We start from the raw sequence: 16,674 nt of genomic DNA, 5'->3' as shown, positions 1-16,674 counted from the left end.
AATGAATTTGAGACTTGGGTCCTTCTCAAGTTCAGTGTTCAATTTGAGGATAGGGTAGATAAGGGAAAAGAGTCAACACCAGCCTTCCTACTTCTACAACATCCCTAGTTAATGGATCTGAGCTCTTTCACTTGCCCTGGCTGGTGAGAAGGAACTGAGATGTTAACCAGTAAGCAGTAGAATTCTGCTTTCAATAAAGATACCCCAGGAATAGAAACTTAAAAACCTTTGACCCTGCTGAATCTGCTCTGGTAATAAGGACAAGGGCTTTTTGCTATACAAACAAACAAAATCAGTGATAAAGATGAGCTCGCCAATAACTGGCAAGTTCAGGAATGTTTTAAGACAAAAAACTTGATACAGAAACAGCGTCAACTTGAAATCTAGTCACCATGAGAAGATAAAGGTATTTTCACGTCCTGTACCTGCCCCTGAGATCCCCTGCCAGTTTTTATTTTCCAATCACACTTTAATAAAAGAAAAATCTCCCTGCTGTTGCTGTACTGAAAGACTTCCACGCCTAAAATAAAGTAACTGACTAATTCTCCAAGGTACTGAAAATTCAGTGTTCCCATTGAGTTCAGAAAACCAGGGCCTAATGTTAAAGGGGGAACAGTGAAAATGTCTGCATGCTTTTGTAAAATAAAAAACTGAAAAATAGAGAATCTTTTTTTTTCTCTAGTCTTCTAGTTTTAGTAATCTTAAGTGTTATACAAAAGTGTGTAAACAAAATAAATCAGACAGAAGTGTGACGTTTAACTTTACAGTATGCCTTTAGTTCAAGGATTGATTCAGGGGGCATCCCTGAAGTCCATAGGTATGTACTAGGAGTTTAAACCTCTGATTAGTCTTTCCAGTTTAATAGCCCCAGCGCACCTGCCCAGGCATCAGGTTTAACAGCTTAACTGTGGATTTAACTCCGTCTTCAGTCTCCAGAACTGAATTCCACTCAGCTCTCTCTGACTGGCTGAGACTAGAAAGTTGGGGGAGGAGAGTTGGAGAACTAGTTTCCAAGCAGGTTTGGCCTCATACAATGAAAAGCTTTCTTTCCACCCAGAGAAGCACCCACTAGGAAAATCATTAGCTATTCAGGCTTCCCTCCTTCAAAACAAGCTTTACCAATCACTGGGAATGGACTAACTTCTTTCAATAATAATTTGCTCTTCTACAGCATCTCCTAGCTGAGGCCCTCAAAGTACTTTGCAAATGTTAATAATGCCTCACAGCATAGTTGTGAGGGAGGACAGTATTTTTTCCATGTTATATATGAAGAAATTGAGAGACAAAAGTGGAACGTCATGCCAAAATTTTCATACTGGGGTGCTTAAAGTTGGTTTTGTAAATCCATATTTGGACGCCTAAATCAAAGTGACCTGACTTTAAAATGCTCAGCACTTCTGACACTGAGATTACTTTGATTTAGGTGTCTAAATATGAATTTAGAAGTCCAACTGTAGGCATCCCAGTATGAAAACTTTGACCTAGATCTCCTGCTTATTCTGATCAGTATTTCCTTGCAGAGGGATGGCAGGATATTGATCAGGGTAGAGCTCTGACTGTTTCTGATCTTTGTCTCCAGAAGTAAAATGTAATGGGTTGTTTGAATGAACTGGAGCCCAGACACACCAGAGAGAACTTTTCTTGGAGTGGATGCAATAGTGGCTTCTATTTTTTAATGTTTGTTTTCAAGTATATATGTGTGTGTGTGTGTGTGTCTATATACATATATAAATACATATATATATTTTTTAAGGCCAGACCACTTGAATGGGCACATCAAACAGGTGCACACGTCGGAGAGACCTCATAAGTGTCAGGTAGGAGCAGGGGGATAAATGAGGGTTTATATCTTTTTATTTAAAAAAAAAAGGCAATGAATGTAATGTGTGCAAAGAATGATCAAACACTGATAGAAATATCATGTATTGTGAACTGAGATAAATATGTTTGTAACTAATCACGGTCAACAAACTGACAGCTGCTTTACATTCCTCTCTCTACCCTCCCCCCACCACTCCCTGTTGCATCTCCTGCTGCTCTGGTCCTCCTGTCTCCCTTCCCCCTCTACCAGATGTTCTTTCTTGCTGCTCTATCCCAGTCCCCACCCTGGAAACCTTACCCTGCTGCTTTGTCCCTAGCTGTCTCAAATGATGCCCTTTTTCTCTTCTGTAGTTCAGTGGCCACTAACAAGAGGCTCAAATTCTGGCTTTAATTTTTTAATATAATTTCAAATACAGTTGATAATTTAACTTCACTTGCCGTGAAGCTCTTTGTATCACATAGCCTTCAGAACATTGCACTGAGCAAAACTGGAAGCTTTTTTTCAGCAAGGATATGGGTGACATCAGCACAGTATCCTTTGAAATGCAGTGTAATATCAACTTACATAGTTCTTTATAGTTAAACAATAAGTCTTCCATTAAGGTTTAAAACCAAATCAAGATTGACCTTTTATCATCCATTTGCTGGCCGGGTGGGAGAGTAGTTAACAGGCACCTAGGCAAAACAGTTTCCATTATGACCCCCTGTCTTCAAACACTTTTATGGGAAATTTCTGAAATATTTGCTTCTTGGACTAAAGTTTTCCATGTGTGGTGTCTGAAGGAAGGTGAATTTTACAGAAAGTTGGAGCAAAATCCCGTCAGTTTTCTTTGAGGTCCGTGAGGGTGGGGGAGAAATTTTTCCATTCTAAAAAATTCTAACCCCATCCTGTCTGACTGTTGCCTCTTAACCTGCATTTTTCTGTCTCCTGACACATGCCCCTGTTTTTTCTTCCAAATTGTGGGGGATTGTGGGATGTTTTTGCAGTTTAAAGTAATCCAATGAGCAGATTTTCAGAGATATAGAGTGCCTAAAGCAGGGGTGGGCAAACTTTTTGGCCCAAGGGCCACATCTGGAGAGGGAAATTGTATGCAGGGCCATGAATGTAGGGCAGGGGGTTGGCGTGCGGGAGGGGGTGCAGTTGCAGGAAGGGGATCAGGGCAAGAGGTTGGGATGCGCGGTCAGGAGGGGGCTCAGGCCAGGGGGTTGGGGTGCGGGAGGGGGCTCAGGGCAGGGGGTGTGGGATACAGGAGGGGTTCGGGCTCCGGCCCAGTGCCGCTTATCTCGAGGGGTGGCAGCAGAGCACAGTGGAGATAAGGCAGGCTCCCTGCCTACCCTGGCCCTGCACCGCTCTCGGAAGCGGTCAGCATGTCCGGCAGTGGCTCCTGGGTTTGGGGTGGGGCAGGCAGTGCTGCCATGCATTGCCCTCGCCTGCGGGTACCATCTGCAAAGCTCCCGTTGGCTGCGGTTCCCCTTTCCTGGCCAATGGGAGCTGCGGGGCCTCCAGGGGCCACAGAGATGTGGTGCCAGTCGCTTCCAGGAGTGGCGTGGGGCCAGGGCAGGCAGGGAGCCTGCCTTAGCCCCGCTGCACCACAGGGCTGGCAATCCCCGAGCCGGGTTGAAAGCCTTGACGGGCCAGTTATGGCCCGCGGGCCGTAGTTTGTCCTCCCCTGACCTAAAGGCTCCCATTGACCTCATTGGGAGTTGTAGGAGCTCAGCACCTTTGAAAATCAGGCCATAGGGCCTTCAAACCAATTAAACACCTTAAACCTATCTAAAGTCTTAAATTGGCTTAAGTTTCTTAAGATGATATAAGGCTATAGATCAGGTTAAATCAGAAGAATTCCCAAACCACAATTATTGTAAAAACAAGGTGACTAGTTGTATGTAGTGAGGACGCCTTAAAGATTTTTTTTAAATGCACACTTAACTGTGTGTGTATAAATATCTATATATAATATAGATATTCATACACAGGTATGGACATGTGTACTTAGCCTACAATGCTAGCAGAAACTCATCATTCTTTGGCCAGCTGGTGTGAAGCTTACAGAAAGTATGCAGTTTACTAGTAACACTGATAATCACTAATTGTCCTTTGCTAAATGATACCTGTTAGGAAACAGAGAAATTTTCTTTCATTTAGGAGTATTAAATGTAAACAACTAAATTCGTGCAAATCTAAGGGTGCATTGAGCACTCAAAAGTCAAGAAATACAAAAGTTAAGGTTCAACACACAACCTTAACTCTGCCCTTTACATATATGCATTACATGAGCACAGTTTCTTAGAATAATCTCCTATCTCTAGAATTGTAGAAAATGCCGCAAGATATTATATAAGAAAATGGTATAATTAATGGTTATTAGGATAGTGACAGAATTAAGACTGCAAGTTCAACAATAGCTTGTGCTTGACTTTTGACTGCTTAATTGTTCGAACTTAATGTGGCCATAATATTTAATATAAATAAGATGTAGAAGATTTGTTGAAGACCTACTATCTGTCTTTGCAAAAACTACTTGGCAGCACCCTGTCAGAATTACAACGTTTCTCTGCATACACACCACAGAAAGGATATCATTCTGGAAAACAGTGCTGTAAATTTGTTTCAAACCTAAAATATATACTATATACTAATGTGCCTTTCATTCTAGTTATCTCTTGAGAAATAACTTTCCCTCCCATAGAATTATCTTTCCTAGTCACCAAGTTTGGGCACGGAGGAGCAAAGTAGCTCAGTATTGGTATGTTGCTTCTCCACACCCCACCACCATTTTTCCTTGATTTCACTCGAAAATCAGTGAAGCTGATTTAGCTCCCCCTAGTGGCAGTTAGAGTTCCTTTGAGAATTCTGTTATGTACAAGTGACAAGGATCCTTGAACCATCGTAATTACAAAAGAGAAGTATTGTTTTGGCAAAGAGAAAAATGTTTTCCAGGCTCCTCTATTTTAAAGACGTTCTTCAGAACGGTGCTGTACAATCTGTCACTTACCTGAGTCCCTACGTGCATCTCTGCATACCCGTGAGGTGCCAAAGTGGTATCACAGCACTGTGGATTCTGAGCCATCAACACAAACATAACTTCAGGGCAGCTGAAATGAATCTGTGGTGAGGAGGAGATGGCCATGTGCTAAATGCCATGTATACAGATCACTGTTAGAATTAGTCCGCACACAACACTGCACCTACATCACTTAAAAAGAGAGCTTGTCTCTGCAGACAAGCACCTGATTCCACCTTTTCCCTTCCTCTTCAAACAGACTCCGAATGGGGAAGGATGCTCTCTATAGAGCCAGGTAATCTGAGAAATCCAATCCAATAAGTTGCTTTGGTGTCCAAGGCAGACACCAAATGGAACTCTGGATACTTTTTCTCCCTGGTAACATTTTAATTTTTTTAATCTGTCAGTTAAGTGCTTGGCATGGGAGAAGGGCTAAGTCAGTTTGCTGGCCATAATGGGATAGTTCAGGTTGTTGCCCTAGGGGCCTGACATGGGATTGAGGTGCTTTACCTGCTGGGTTGATTACTTTGTAGGGATTGGTACTAACGTCAGGCTGCAGGGTGGGAGGAATGATGGTTTGAAAGTAATGTGGACTGAACTATCGGGGAAAGATGGGGGAGAGAGATCAGAGGTTCATTATTTCTCAGGGAAGAAGGCACAGCTGACAGTCCTAGTTAACATCTGGCAATTTAAATAAACAAGAGAAAATACAAGTTGTTAAAAATCAAGCTACATTTATTTGAAAAATACAAATAAAAACTATTTATTGAAATTTACCTAAAATTGGCATTCCAAATCCAGTGCTTTTCCCCTTGATTTCAATGCAGAATGAGTTTCTTCCTGTCCTAATTTCTCTTACTTCCTGCCTATTAGCAGGAAAATGGCAGCCATCCTGGAATAAGCTCAGAGACATCCACAGCCATAGAAAAGTTGAAACTTCAAGAGGTATTTCTTAAACAATGTTATTTTAAACTTTTTTATATATTCTTTTTTGGTCTATTTATCTACCTATGCAATGTTTGATAGGAAAGCACTGGACTTTTCCTTTATTATTAATAACCTTAATAATAAATACTTCGCACTCATTTAGCACTTTACATCTTTAAAGCCTTTTACAAACATTAACTAATATTAACTGTAAGAGGTTTTCTCCAAACCTGGTCCTGTCTCCCTTGTATGATTCAGCTAAACTGGTTCGTGCTTTCTCAACTGGACCCTTATTTTTGTTTTTTAGACTTTTTTTTTTTTTTTTTTTTGCATGTCTGATCAGTACATAGCTTATCCAGGAATGGACTCTGTAAAAATTGGCAGCAAGACTGATTACCAAACAGAAATACGATTGTATTACCCCCACCCTAAGCTTTCCACTTGATATGTTCAACGTAGGATAGATGATCGTTTTAATTTTAACATATGAGGATTTGTGTCTGTGTCATAGAACTGATGCCCAGATATTCTGAATGCATTTATACACAAGCTTGCTGTCACTTGATATTGAATTATTGGTGATGGAGCTTTTGACTTTCATGCTCCGCTGCTCAGGAACACACGTTAACTTTACTTCCAACAGGTTGATTTGTTGTTGGAACAGTCCTTACTTAAAGACTTATTTGTTTCCAGTAGCATTTTGCTAAATGAAAGCTACACCTATTTTGCTCAGCGCTGTGTCCTGAGAGTTCATACGAGGAGAAATCTCTTTCTCTTTCATGTTAAAGAAATTACTTTTTTTCCCTTCATCATTTGTGACTTAAAAGTTTTTCTCTAGTGAGGTCAGTGAAATTCCATATATCACAGCAATCCATGTCTGTATCACTGTTTTTTTTAACTATATTAGGGACTGATCCTGCAAGGTACTGAGTGTTCTGTTTGTTGCAGAGTACCCTCAACTTCCATTGAAATAAAGTACTTAGCACCTCACAAGATTGACCCGTTAGGGCCTGATCCAAAGCCTACTGAAGCCAGCAGGTGCCTTTCAAATAACTTCAGTGGGCTTAGGATCAGGCACTTAGTGACAGCTATGTAAAATTCTACAGATGAACTTCTATTGTATTGACGGTTTCATTTATTTTTAAGCTACTGTGTTGTAATCACAGTGCAGTAGTTACGTTGTTATCCTAACAAAATCTACTTTACAGTGAAACAGCTGCCTAAAAAGTAAACCACTACTTCTGAAAAGCCAAAAAATCATTCCCTAGATCACTTACTGGATTTATATAATCTCCTAGGGAGCTGTGATATAAACCATGTGTCTCAATATTTCACCTAAAGGGTGCTGTGGTACAAGCCAGTCACGGCGCAACCTTGAATTTTGTTGCTTTCATCCAATTGGGCTGGTCGCTCTGATATTTCTGGTTTTCTCTGTCCTCCATATGTGAGCAATGTGTTCAGATTGCATTTTTTTCTATAACATGTTGGTAAAGATTTGATTGCTTTCATGTATGCTAATGATATGATCAGCCTTGCAAAACTGTCAAAAACATACTAGCCCAAGCACAAAATCTGCTTGCCTACATTCTGCGATTATGATGATGATGCGGGTGGGGATGGATGTCTCACTCACCTGTCAAATTATTCTCCTGGTGTGAATGGGCAAGTAGAATTTTGCAAGGTTGACATGTATAGTTATAATTATAATTATTGTTGTTTTACCCTAAGTTCATCTTGTTACGTAATAGTAACTGGAGTATGCTACCATAACAGGGATCAAGTTATCCACTGTAAACAGATTACACAGTGCCATTCTGAGGTCTCTCTGGACTATGGATGCCAACATGGTTCTCCTTCTGTAGTGCCCTCTGTGATCCTGTCAATCCAACCTTACTTTCTGGTCTCTGATGCTTTGTTTATACATCATTGGGGAAACCATAGAGACTAAAGTCAAATTGATGAGATCACAAAGTGAATGCAGGAAGGAAATAGAGGGATTGACATGAGCCTGGCTTATGTGACTATGATATCACCATAAAATGAGCTAGGATAGACTCTAATGTGACTGGAGTGGACTTTTCAAGAAGGACAATGGCAAATCTATTTATGTTACTAAATATAACTTGTGACGTTTTAGTAACACAGATTTCAATGAGGAGCTGAGACGTTTCAGACCTGTTTTTCTACTCACATTTTACAGACTATATTGTTTCAAAGCTTCTTTCTTTATGTCAAGTCCTAATCCTGGTGCCTGCTCCTTTTTGAGCAGTAACATTGCATCCTTTGCAGTGTGATGGTAACCTGGATTGCCTGTTTGGGGAAAATTAACTCATGATTGTCGCTTGTGTCCATATGCAGGGTTTGAGAGTCTTACGGTGGGGGTCACGTAGCGTAGATATGGTTATATGAACACTTGCAGTAGATTTGGTGACTCACACTGTTCTCCTTCTACCTGCAGACCTGTAATGCTTCCTTTGCCACTCGTGACCGACTGCGCTCACACCTAGCATGCCATGAAGACAAAGTTCCATGCCAGGTGTGTGGAAAGTACTTGCGGGCAGCATACATGGCAGATCATTTGAAGAAACACAGTGAAGGACCAAGCAACTTCTGCACTATCTGTAACCGAGGTAATGATGAGCTGTCTCTTTATTTCAGGGGACTAGTGCAAGGCAGAGACAGCACTAAGCTCTGTAATGCTGTCTGCAGCAGGAAGAGATCATACCATAGCTTCCCTTGTTGTTTTCCTCAATGAACAATAAACATCATGAAATTGATGAAAGTATTGGCCTGGCCTTTGGACATGACTAGGTGTTTAATATTCCTTCTCTGATGAAATTTAAATTAAATGCAGAGCCTAGCATTTTTGGATGGATCTACAATTTTTTGCCAAAATCCCCTCCCACATCCCTCCAAAGTAACCAGTTCCTGCTTGCCATGACACTATTCACTGTGCACCTGCTCACTGTCACAGGGCTGGACTAATTACCCTGGGGAGGGTCTGGGAGAAGATCTTCGGTTTCATTTTACATAAGTATATGTGATATCCTGATTCCCTCTTAGCCTCCTGCACCAGAAGTGGAGCTCAGCTGCTCTCTCATTTGAACCCTAGCAATTGTTTTGTGCTGGGTTACATTTACAAGGTTGGCTTTGTAAGAAAAAGAGCCAGAAACAGACTTTCATTTATAAAACAAACAAAGCTAAACTTCTCCATTACATATGTACTTTCTACAAACTGAGGAGCAAGGCCTGCAGATTTAGGTAGCGTGGGACCTGAAGGTAGGCTATGGATAAACAAGACAAAGTTTCTGGAAGAAAGAAGGTTTCAGAGTAGGAGCCGTGTTAGTCTGTATCCGCAAAAAGAAAAGGAGGACTTGTGGCACCTTAGGGACTAACAAATTTAGTAGCTCACGAAAGCTTATGCTCAAATAAATTTGTTAGTCTCTAAGGTGCCACAAGTACTCCTTTTCTTTTTGTGGAAGAAAGAAGCTAAAGGGTAATGGAGTCTTAAGACCAGGCTGACTGACTGATATGAGACTCTTAAAACACTGAAGTAAAGATGCTACTTCAGAACAATGCTGTAGATTGCAAAAGAGACATGCGGCTGGTGCCAGGTGAGCACAAATACACTTGTGCATGTCTGCACACTTCTGTTAGCAGCGGTAGAATAACAACTGGTTTTCAGGGAGGGTGAAAAGATACCTACTAGAGGATTTCCTCGAATAGTCCATCTATGTAGGAAGCATCAAAGTTAGTGATTAGGAAAGGGTTCAGAGATAGTAAAAGAGAGCAAAAGGATTCCCAGAATGAAGAGGTAGGATATAGAGGGACTCCTGACACACAAGGAAAGGACTGATCCAGGTATTATATCAAAAGCACTGTATTTTCTGGTCTCCAGAGACATTTGGCTCCTACTTCACATATCTAGCTATACACTGGTTTATTGCTTGCACAGAACCCTGACCAACACTTCGCTAATTTTTGAAGTGTACCTGCTAGTAATTTATAACAATTATTACAGGTAAGGGATATTTCTGCATGGAATGAACTTGGTGTTGGACAAAGTAAAACCTGTTAGGTTGTTGAATGGATTGGTTTCATGTGGGGGAACACTTTTGGTGTGTTGGAGGTGGCCGTTGTCAGTTATGGGACTGTCTTTTGGGTTTGTTGAAGGGGTCTGTTTTTAGTTCCATTTTCCAATTGAAGGGAGCTGATATCTATTGAGAGAATATAGTTACATAGTTGAAAGGTTGGGGACAGAGTGCAGGATAGGAACACTTGGGTGGTTAGAGTAGATAAAGATGAGTAGTGAGCGACTTATTAAATTATGAAAGAGCCATTGTCCACAGTGGAATTGGGTCCTTAAAGTGAATTAAGCTTTTGCATGGAAACACCAGTTTGCTAGGAAATCCTTGGGGTTCTTAAATTCCATGGATTTGGATATTAAAATGAATATAGGCCTCCTTCAAGGGAGAGCCTGACTTCTGAAAAACTTTCCTTGAACTTATCCTGACAACTCTTGCACTGAGATTCAGAAGCCCCTGATCCAAGCTCTCTCTTCAGCTATGTCCTCAGTCAAATCTGATGGATAGCACATTGAAAATTCATTCATGTTAACTGGAACTGGAATATTTCTTGGATTTGAGAACCTGGGATTCACCCTAGCAGCCACTGGATGTCACTGCTGCTCCTCAAAAATTCAACCAGGAAAACAAAGGCATTGGTTTGGCCATCAAACAATACAGTGATTAATAAAGGCTATTTAAACGATACAGTTTTAAGCAGAAATCTAAATAAAATGTAAGTTCTGGGAGGAGGGGGTGTGTGTGGAAAGGTGGAGGGGTCTGATGAGCATCCAAGATAGCAGACAGCTTTTAAAAGTGCTGCTTTTTTTCTACAGTTCACTGTCTTCATATGCTTTGTCAGAGAGAGAGACATTTAGGCTGTTGTGAACTTAAATTTCTACCAGCACCTTCAAATAATAGTTAATCTGTTAAAGACTGGCATCTGCAGCTAAAATTCAAGGAAGTAAGCTTATTAATCTTTTTAAGTACAGACTGAACTTGTTGAGCAATTGTGGCATCATATGGTAAGAACTCAGTGGGATACTTACTGCTTAAAATTGACATGGATAAGAAGTTTGAAAGCCCTAGTTCAAGATGTCTGATGACAGTCAGTAGACAATGTGAACTGTTCTGTCTAGAAGTCCTATAAACTGCAGACCAGCGAGAAATCATAGAATATCAGGGTTGGAAGGGACCTCAGGAGGTCATCTAGTCCAACCCCCTGCTCAAAGCAGGACCAATCCCCAACTTTTGCCCCAGATCCCTAAATGGCCCCCTCAGGGATTGAACTCACAACCCTGGGTTTAGCAGGCCAATGCTCATGAAATACACTGGAAAATTTCATACTAAAAAGCCATGATAGAGGTTCATGTCAACAGAATCTGTGGAAGTTTTTCTTCCTCCCTGGAGGTGATTGTGCTAAGAATAGTTTATTTTGATCTTCCCCTTTAAATGCGTTTTGGTGCACTGCTTCCTTGGAATGGTAACTTAAGTAATGCTGGCTTTGGTAACTGTAGAGCAAGAAGAAAAGATTTTTAAAATTTTTTAAATGAATCTGGGGCCAGATTCTGTCCAAGCTTGGGCAGCCGAGGAGGAAGAAAGCAAGGACTCTTGGGCAGATGAGGAAGAGGTTCTTGTGTGTACACATATATGTTAGTGTTAAAGTGAAGATGGAAAATATGGGCTTAATTCGTTGTTTTATTCTGACAGACTGAGAGGTTTTCTATGGAAAGCTAGTGATGTGCATCTTGCTGTCCTAAAGGTATTGGGGACTCTTCCTGGAACTTGGAAGGAACAGTCACAGATCTGTTACACACAGACACCTAGGGCATCTTTATCTTTCCTGGTTTTAAATTTTTATTTTCTTTTACAGTGGAAAGATATGGTCTTCAAAAATCACCACCTCCAAGTCAGTTCAAGGAGATTTGTATAATTAGGATGTTAATGCTTAGAATGATTATTAACATCCATAATTAATCTTGTTTACCCTGGGCAGGTGTACTTTCTGGGAAGGGGTTTCTGTAAAGGAGTTGTGCAACAGAGGAACTGTAATACCTTAGAAATCTAAGTACTTAGAAAACAGTTTTCAAAAATCTATCACTGTCAGTATCTCTGTTTAGTGACTGGAACTCCTCTCTCTCTCTGAGGGGGCAGCCATTTTGCTGATACTTGTCAACAGGGGCTCCATTTGATGACACAGAGTAGGGTTTAGATGGTTTTGCCAAAAGGAAGTATTGGACGCTGAGATTTAAAAGTTGCTGTGAGGAAAGTTCTGTAAGTTCATTTTTAATATTGGTTTGTTTAACTGAACAGTTAATACATCGACTTTAACTTAATTTTAATAAACTTATTTTTTAATCAAAATATTCTTTATAAAGGCAAATTAATTTTATTTACTTAATCAAACTGTCAACTGCTGCTTCCTGTCTAATTGTTACATATTTTCTCTTATTCTATTCTAAGATCCTTAGAAATGTTATGTACTGGTTTAGGTTGGGTTTAGGCTCAAAGGAAGCTAGAGGAGGTAAGCATCCAACACCCTTAGACTCCTTTGACAATCTTAGCATTATTCTTTTTAATAAGATATGGTGATCAGAAAGTGCAACATAAGACAGACACTTCCTGTTAAGTACATGTCCAGTTTCCATGCCACAGGCATCGAATGAGTCAACTAATGCCACAGGTTCTGCTCCTGGTGGACTCACCTTCTATGTAAGGTGTGGTGTTCAGACTGAGAATACGTTGTAATTATTTTGATAGAAGGATGAATTCCTGCCATTCTTCCTGCTGGGCGTAAAGTGATTGGTAAAGGCCAGGGGCTGGAGGCATTTGCCTGCTGATCTAGCTATATGCAGTTTAGACTCTATGAACAGGGTGCATCCTGCATTTCTTCTTGGGAAGAGTTCATTACAGACCAAACACTTCTGTTTGGTAGGAGGTAGGCTATTTCCTTCCTGTTCCTGTGCATGTTTGAAAGGCTTAAAATGCTAAGAAGAAGCAGGATCTGCTCCCTGGAGCTGTGAAATGTGTATGTGGATAGGGCAGTAGATGAGAAGGGGTTGGGTATTTTTTTGTTTTGTTTTGTTTTGTTTTTTTAAGACTCTTTAAATCTCACCATGGTTTGTTTTCAAGAAGGGTTTAAGAAGTGATGGATTATCCCTTGGGAATCGTCTACCTTTCTTGCTAGGATAGACACGTACCTATTTATAATTCTGGCCTTATGTAAATCTTGGACTGTGATCTTTCTCAAGATCTGATTATGCTAAAAATCTCACTTTATCTTAGCTGCCCATGAAGTAGCTTTTATTCATACTGCTTTGGTAGAAGTTGCTGGTTCACCCCTTCATCTACCAAGTGCATAAAAGAAATCAAGGTACTTTTCAGGAAACTTTCACTATATAAACTTTCATTGTATAAAAAAAAAGTGTTTCCTGCAGGTGAAATCACAGAACTTCCCAAAGACTACCATGTTATGATTGTTCCCAATCTAGATCCTTTCTTTTTTGTGAACTGCAGTGAAACATAAGAACATAAGAATGGCCCTACTGGGTCAGACCAAAGGTCCATCTAGCCCAATATCTTGTCTTCCGACAGTGGCCAGTGCCAGGTGCCCCAGAGGGAATGAACAGAACAGGTAATCATCAAGTGATCCATCCCCTGTCGCTCATTCCCAGCTTCTGGCAAACAGAGGCTAGATACACCATTCCTGCCCATCCTGGCTAATAGCCATTGATGGACCTATCCTCCATGAATTTATCTAGTTCTTTTTTTAACCCTGTTATGGTCTTGGCTTTCACAACATCCTCTGGCAAGGAGTTCCACAGGTAGACTGTGAGTTGTGTGAAGAAATACTCCCTTTTATTTGTTTTAAACCTGCTGCCTATTAATTTTTATTTGGTGACCCCTAGTTCTTGTGTTATGAGAAGTAGTAAACAACACTTCCTTATCTACTTTCTCTGCACCAGTCATGATTTTATAGACCTCAATTATATCTCCCCTTAGCCGTCTCTTTTTTCCAAGCTGAAAAGTCCCAGTCTTATTAATCTCTCCTCATACGGAAGCCTTTCCATACCCCTAATCATTTTTATTGCCCTTTTCTGAACCTTTTCCAATTTCAATATCTCTTTTTTTGAGATGGGGTGACCACATCTGCATACAGTATTCAAGATGTGAGCGTACCATGGATTTATATAGAGGCAACATGATATTTTCTGTCCAATTATCTAGCCCTTTCTTAATTATTCCCAGCATTCTGTTAGCTTTTTTGACTGCTGATGCACATTGAGTGGATGTTTTCAGAGAACTATCCACGGTGACTCCAAGATCTCTTTCTTGAGTGGTAACAGCTAATTTAGACCCCATCATTTTATATATATAGTTGGGATTATGCTTTCCAATGTGCATTACTTTGCATTTGTCAACATTAAATTTCATCTGCTATTTTGTTGACCAGTTGCCCAGTTTTGAGAGATCCTTTTGTAGCTCTTCGCAGTCTGCCTGGGTCTTACTATCTTTAGTAATTTTGTATCATCTGCAAATTTTGCCACCTCACTGTTTACCCCTTTCTCCAGATCATTAATGAATATGTTGAATAGGACTGGTCTCAGAACAGACCCCTGGGGAATACCACTATTTACCTCTCTCCATTCTGAAAACTGACCATTTATACCTACCCTTTGTTTCCTATCTTTTAACTAGTTACCAATCCATGAGAGCACCTTCCCTCTAATCCCTTGGCAGCTTACTTTGCATAAGAGCTTTTGGTGAGGGAGCTTGTCAAAGGCTTTCTGAAAATCTATATCACTATAATACACTATATCCAGTGGTTCCCCTTAGTCCACCTGCTTGTTGACCCCCTCAAAGAATTCTAGTAGATTGGTGAGGCATGATTTCCCTTTACTAAAACCATGTTGACTCTTCCTCAACAAATTATGTTCATCTGTATGTCTGACAATATTGTTCTTTATTATAGTTTCAACCAGTTTGCCCGGTACTGAAGTCAGGCTTACAGGCCTGTAATTGCCGGGATCACCTCTGGAGCCCTTTTTAAGAATTGGCGTCACATTAGCTATCCTCCAGTCATTTGGTACAGAAGCTGATTTAAATGGTAGGTTACAGACTACAGTTAGTAGTTCTGCAATTTCACATATTGAGTTCTTTCAGAACTCTTGGGTGAATACCATCTGGTCCTGGTGACTTATTGCTGTTTAATTTATTAATTTGTTCCAAAACCTCCTCTAATGACACCTCAATCTGGGACAGTTCCTCAGATCTGTCACCTAAAAAGTATGGCTCAGGTTTGGGAATCTCCCTCACGTCCTCAGCTGTGAAGACCGATGCAAAGAAGTCATTTAGTTTCTCTGCAATGGCCTTATCGTCCTTGAGTGCTCCTTTAGCACCTTGATTATCCAGTAGCCCCACTGGTTGTTTAGCACGCTTCCTGCTTCTGATGTACTTAAAAAAATATTTGCTATTACTTTTTGAATCTTTGGCTAACTTCCTCAAATACTTTTTTGGCCTTCCTAATTGCATTTTTACACTTCATTTGCCAGTGTTTATGCTCCTTTCTATTTTCCTTACTAGGATTTAACTTCCACTTTTTAAAGGATGCCTTTTTGCCTCTCATTGCTTCTTTTACTTTGTTGTTTAGCCACTGTGGTTCCTTTTTGGTTCTCTTACTATGTTTTTTAATTTGGGGTATACATTTAAGTTGAACCTCTATTATGGTGTCTTTAAAAAGTTTCTATGCAGCTTGCAGAGATTTCACTTTTGGCACTGTACCCTTTAATTTCTGTTTAACTAACCTCCTCATTTTTGTGTAGTTCCCCTTTCTGAAATTAAATGCTACATTGTTGGGCCGCTGTGGTGTTTTTCCTGCCACAGGGAAATTAAATTTAATTATATTATGGTCACTATTACCAAGCAGTCCAGCTATATTCACCTCTTGGGCCAGATCCTGTGCTCCACTTAGGACTGAATCAAGAATTGCCTCTCCTCTGGTGAGTTCCAGGACCAGCTGCTCCAAGAAGCAGTCATTTAAGGTGTCAAGAAACTTTATCTCTGCATCCTGTCCTGAGGTGACATGTGCCTAGTCAATATGGGGATAATTGAAATCCCCCATTATTATTAGTGATTTTTTTAATTTTAATAGCCTATTTTAATTTTTAATCTCCCTGAGCATTTCACAGTCACTTTCACCATCCTGGTCAGGTGGTCGGTAATATATCCCTACCACTACAGTCTTCTTCTTATTAGAACATAGAATCTCTGTGGATAGAAATTTCATGGTACATTTTGATTCATTTATGATTTTTACCTCGTTTGATTCTATGCTTTCTTTCACATATAATGCCACTCCCCCACCAGCACGGCCTGTTCAGTCTTTCCGATATATTTTTACCCTGGTATTACTGATTCCCATTGATTAAGTTTCTGTGATGCCTGTTGTATCAATAACCTCATTTAATACGAGGCACTCTAGTTCACCGATTTTATTATTTAGACTTTTAGCATTGGTATATAAGCACTTTGTCTCCTTTTAGTGTCTGCCATTACACGAAACACAGACTTTAAAACAGTACTTAACACAGAAATCTCTGGCAAGTTGAAAATAAGTTCCTACTTCATAATCCTCTTTCACAGTTTGGTTCTGAGTTTGCTATATTGCAGCATCCACATACTTCTGGCGCACTTACTGTGAAATAAGGAAAGAAGGTTTCTGTTCCTAAGTAGCTTGCAGCCTAGTTGGAAGTGTAACCATCACATCTGTATGATATGTCCATTTCACTCACAACCCAACTTTGATTCTTTCTTCATTTGCTGTGAATTTTAGCAGAGGAAGGAGTCTATTTTCATTG

General features: G+C 40.2%; 1 protein-coding gene across 4 annotated transcripts in view; it reads left to right on the top strand.

Annotated features, from left to right (window-relative positions):
* The window catches only part of PATZ1 (POZ/BTB and AT hook containing zinc finger 1), a 30,369-nt gene that overhangs the window by 2,026 nt on the left and 11,669 nt on the right, over positions 1-16,674 (top strand). For 2 of the 4 annotated variants that reach the window (XR_013348092.1, XM_077835231.1), the window contains exons 2-4: positions 1,754-1,817; positions 5,700-5,771; positions 8,212-8,383. Coding sequence is in view for 3 of the 4 variants with exons in the window: in XM_077835231.1 (XP_077691357.1) it covers positions 1,754-1,817; positions 5,700-5,771; positions 8,212-8,383 (308 nt within the window). In the remaining variant the exon portion in view is untranslated. The remainder of the gene's footprint in view (positions 1-1,753; positions 1,818-5,699; positions 5,772-8,211; positions 8,384-16,674) is intronic. The other 2 variants (XM_077835232.1, XM_077835233.1) reach the window with 1 other exon arrangement.

This window comes from Eretmochelys imbricata, chromosome 15, assembly GCF_965152235.1.
Source record: "Eretmochelys imbricata isolate rEreImb1 chromosome 15, rEreImb1.hap1, whole genome shotgun sequence".
Classification (NCBI taxonomy): Eukaryota; Metazoa; Chordata; order Testudines; family Cheloniidae; genus Eretmochelys; species Eretmochelys imbricata.
Note: the sequence above shows the minus strand (reverse complement) of the source record. Positions and strands in the feature narration are given on the sequence as shown.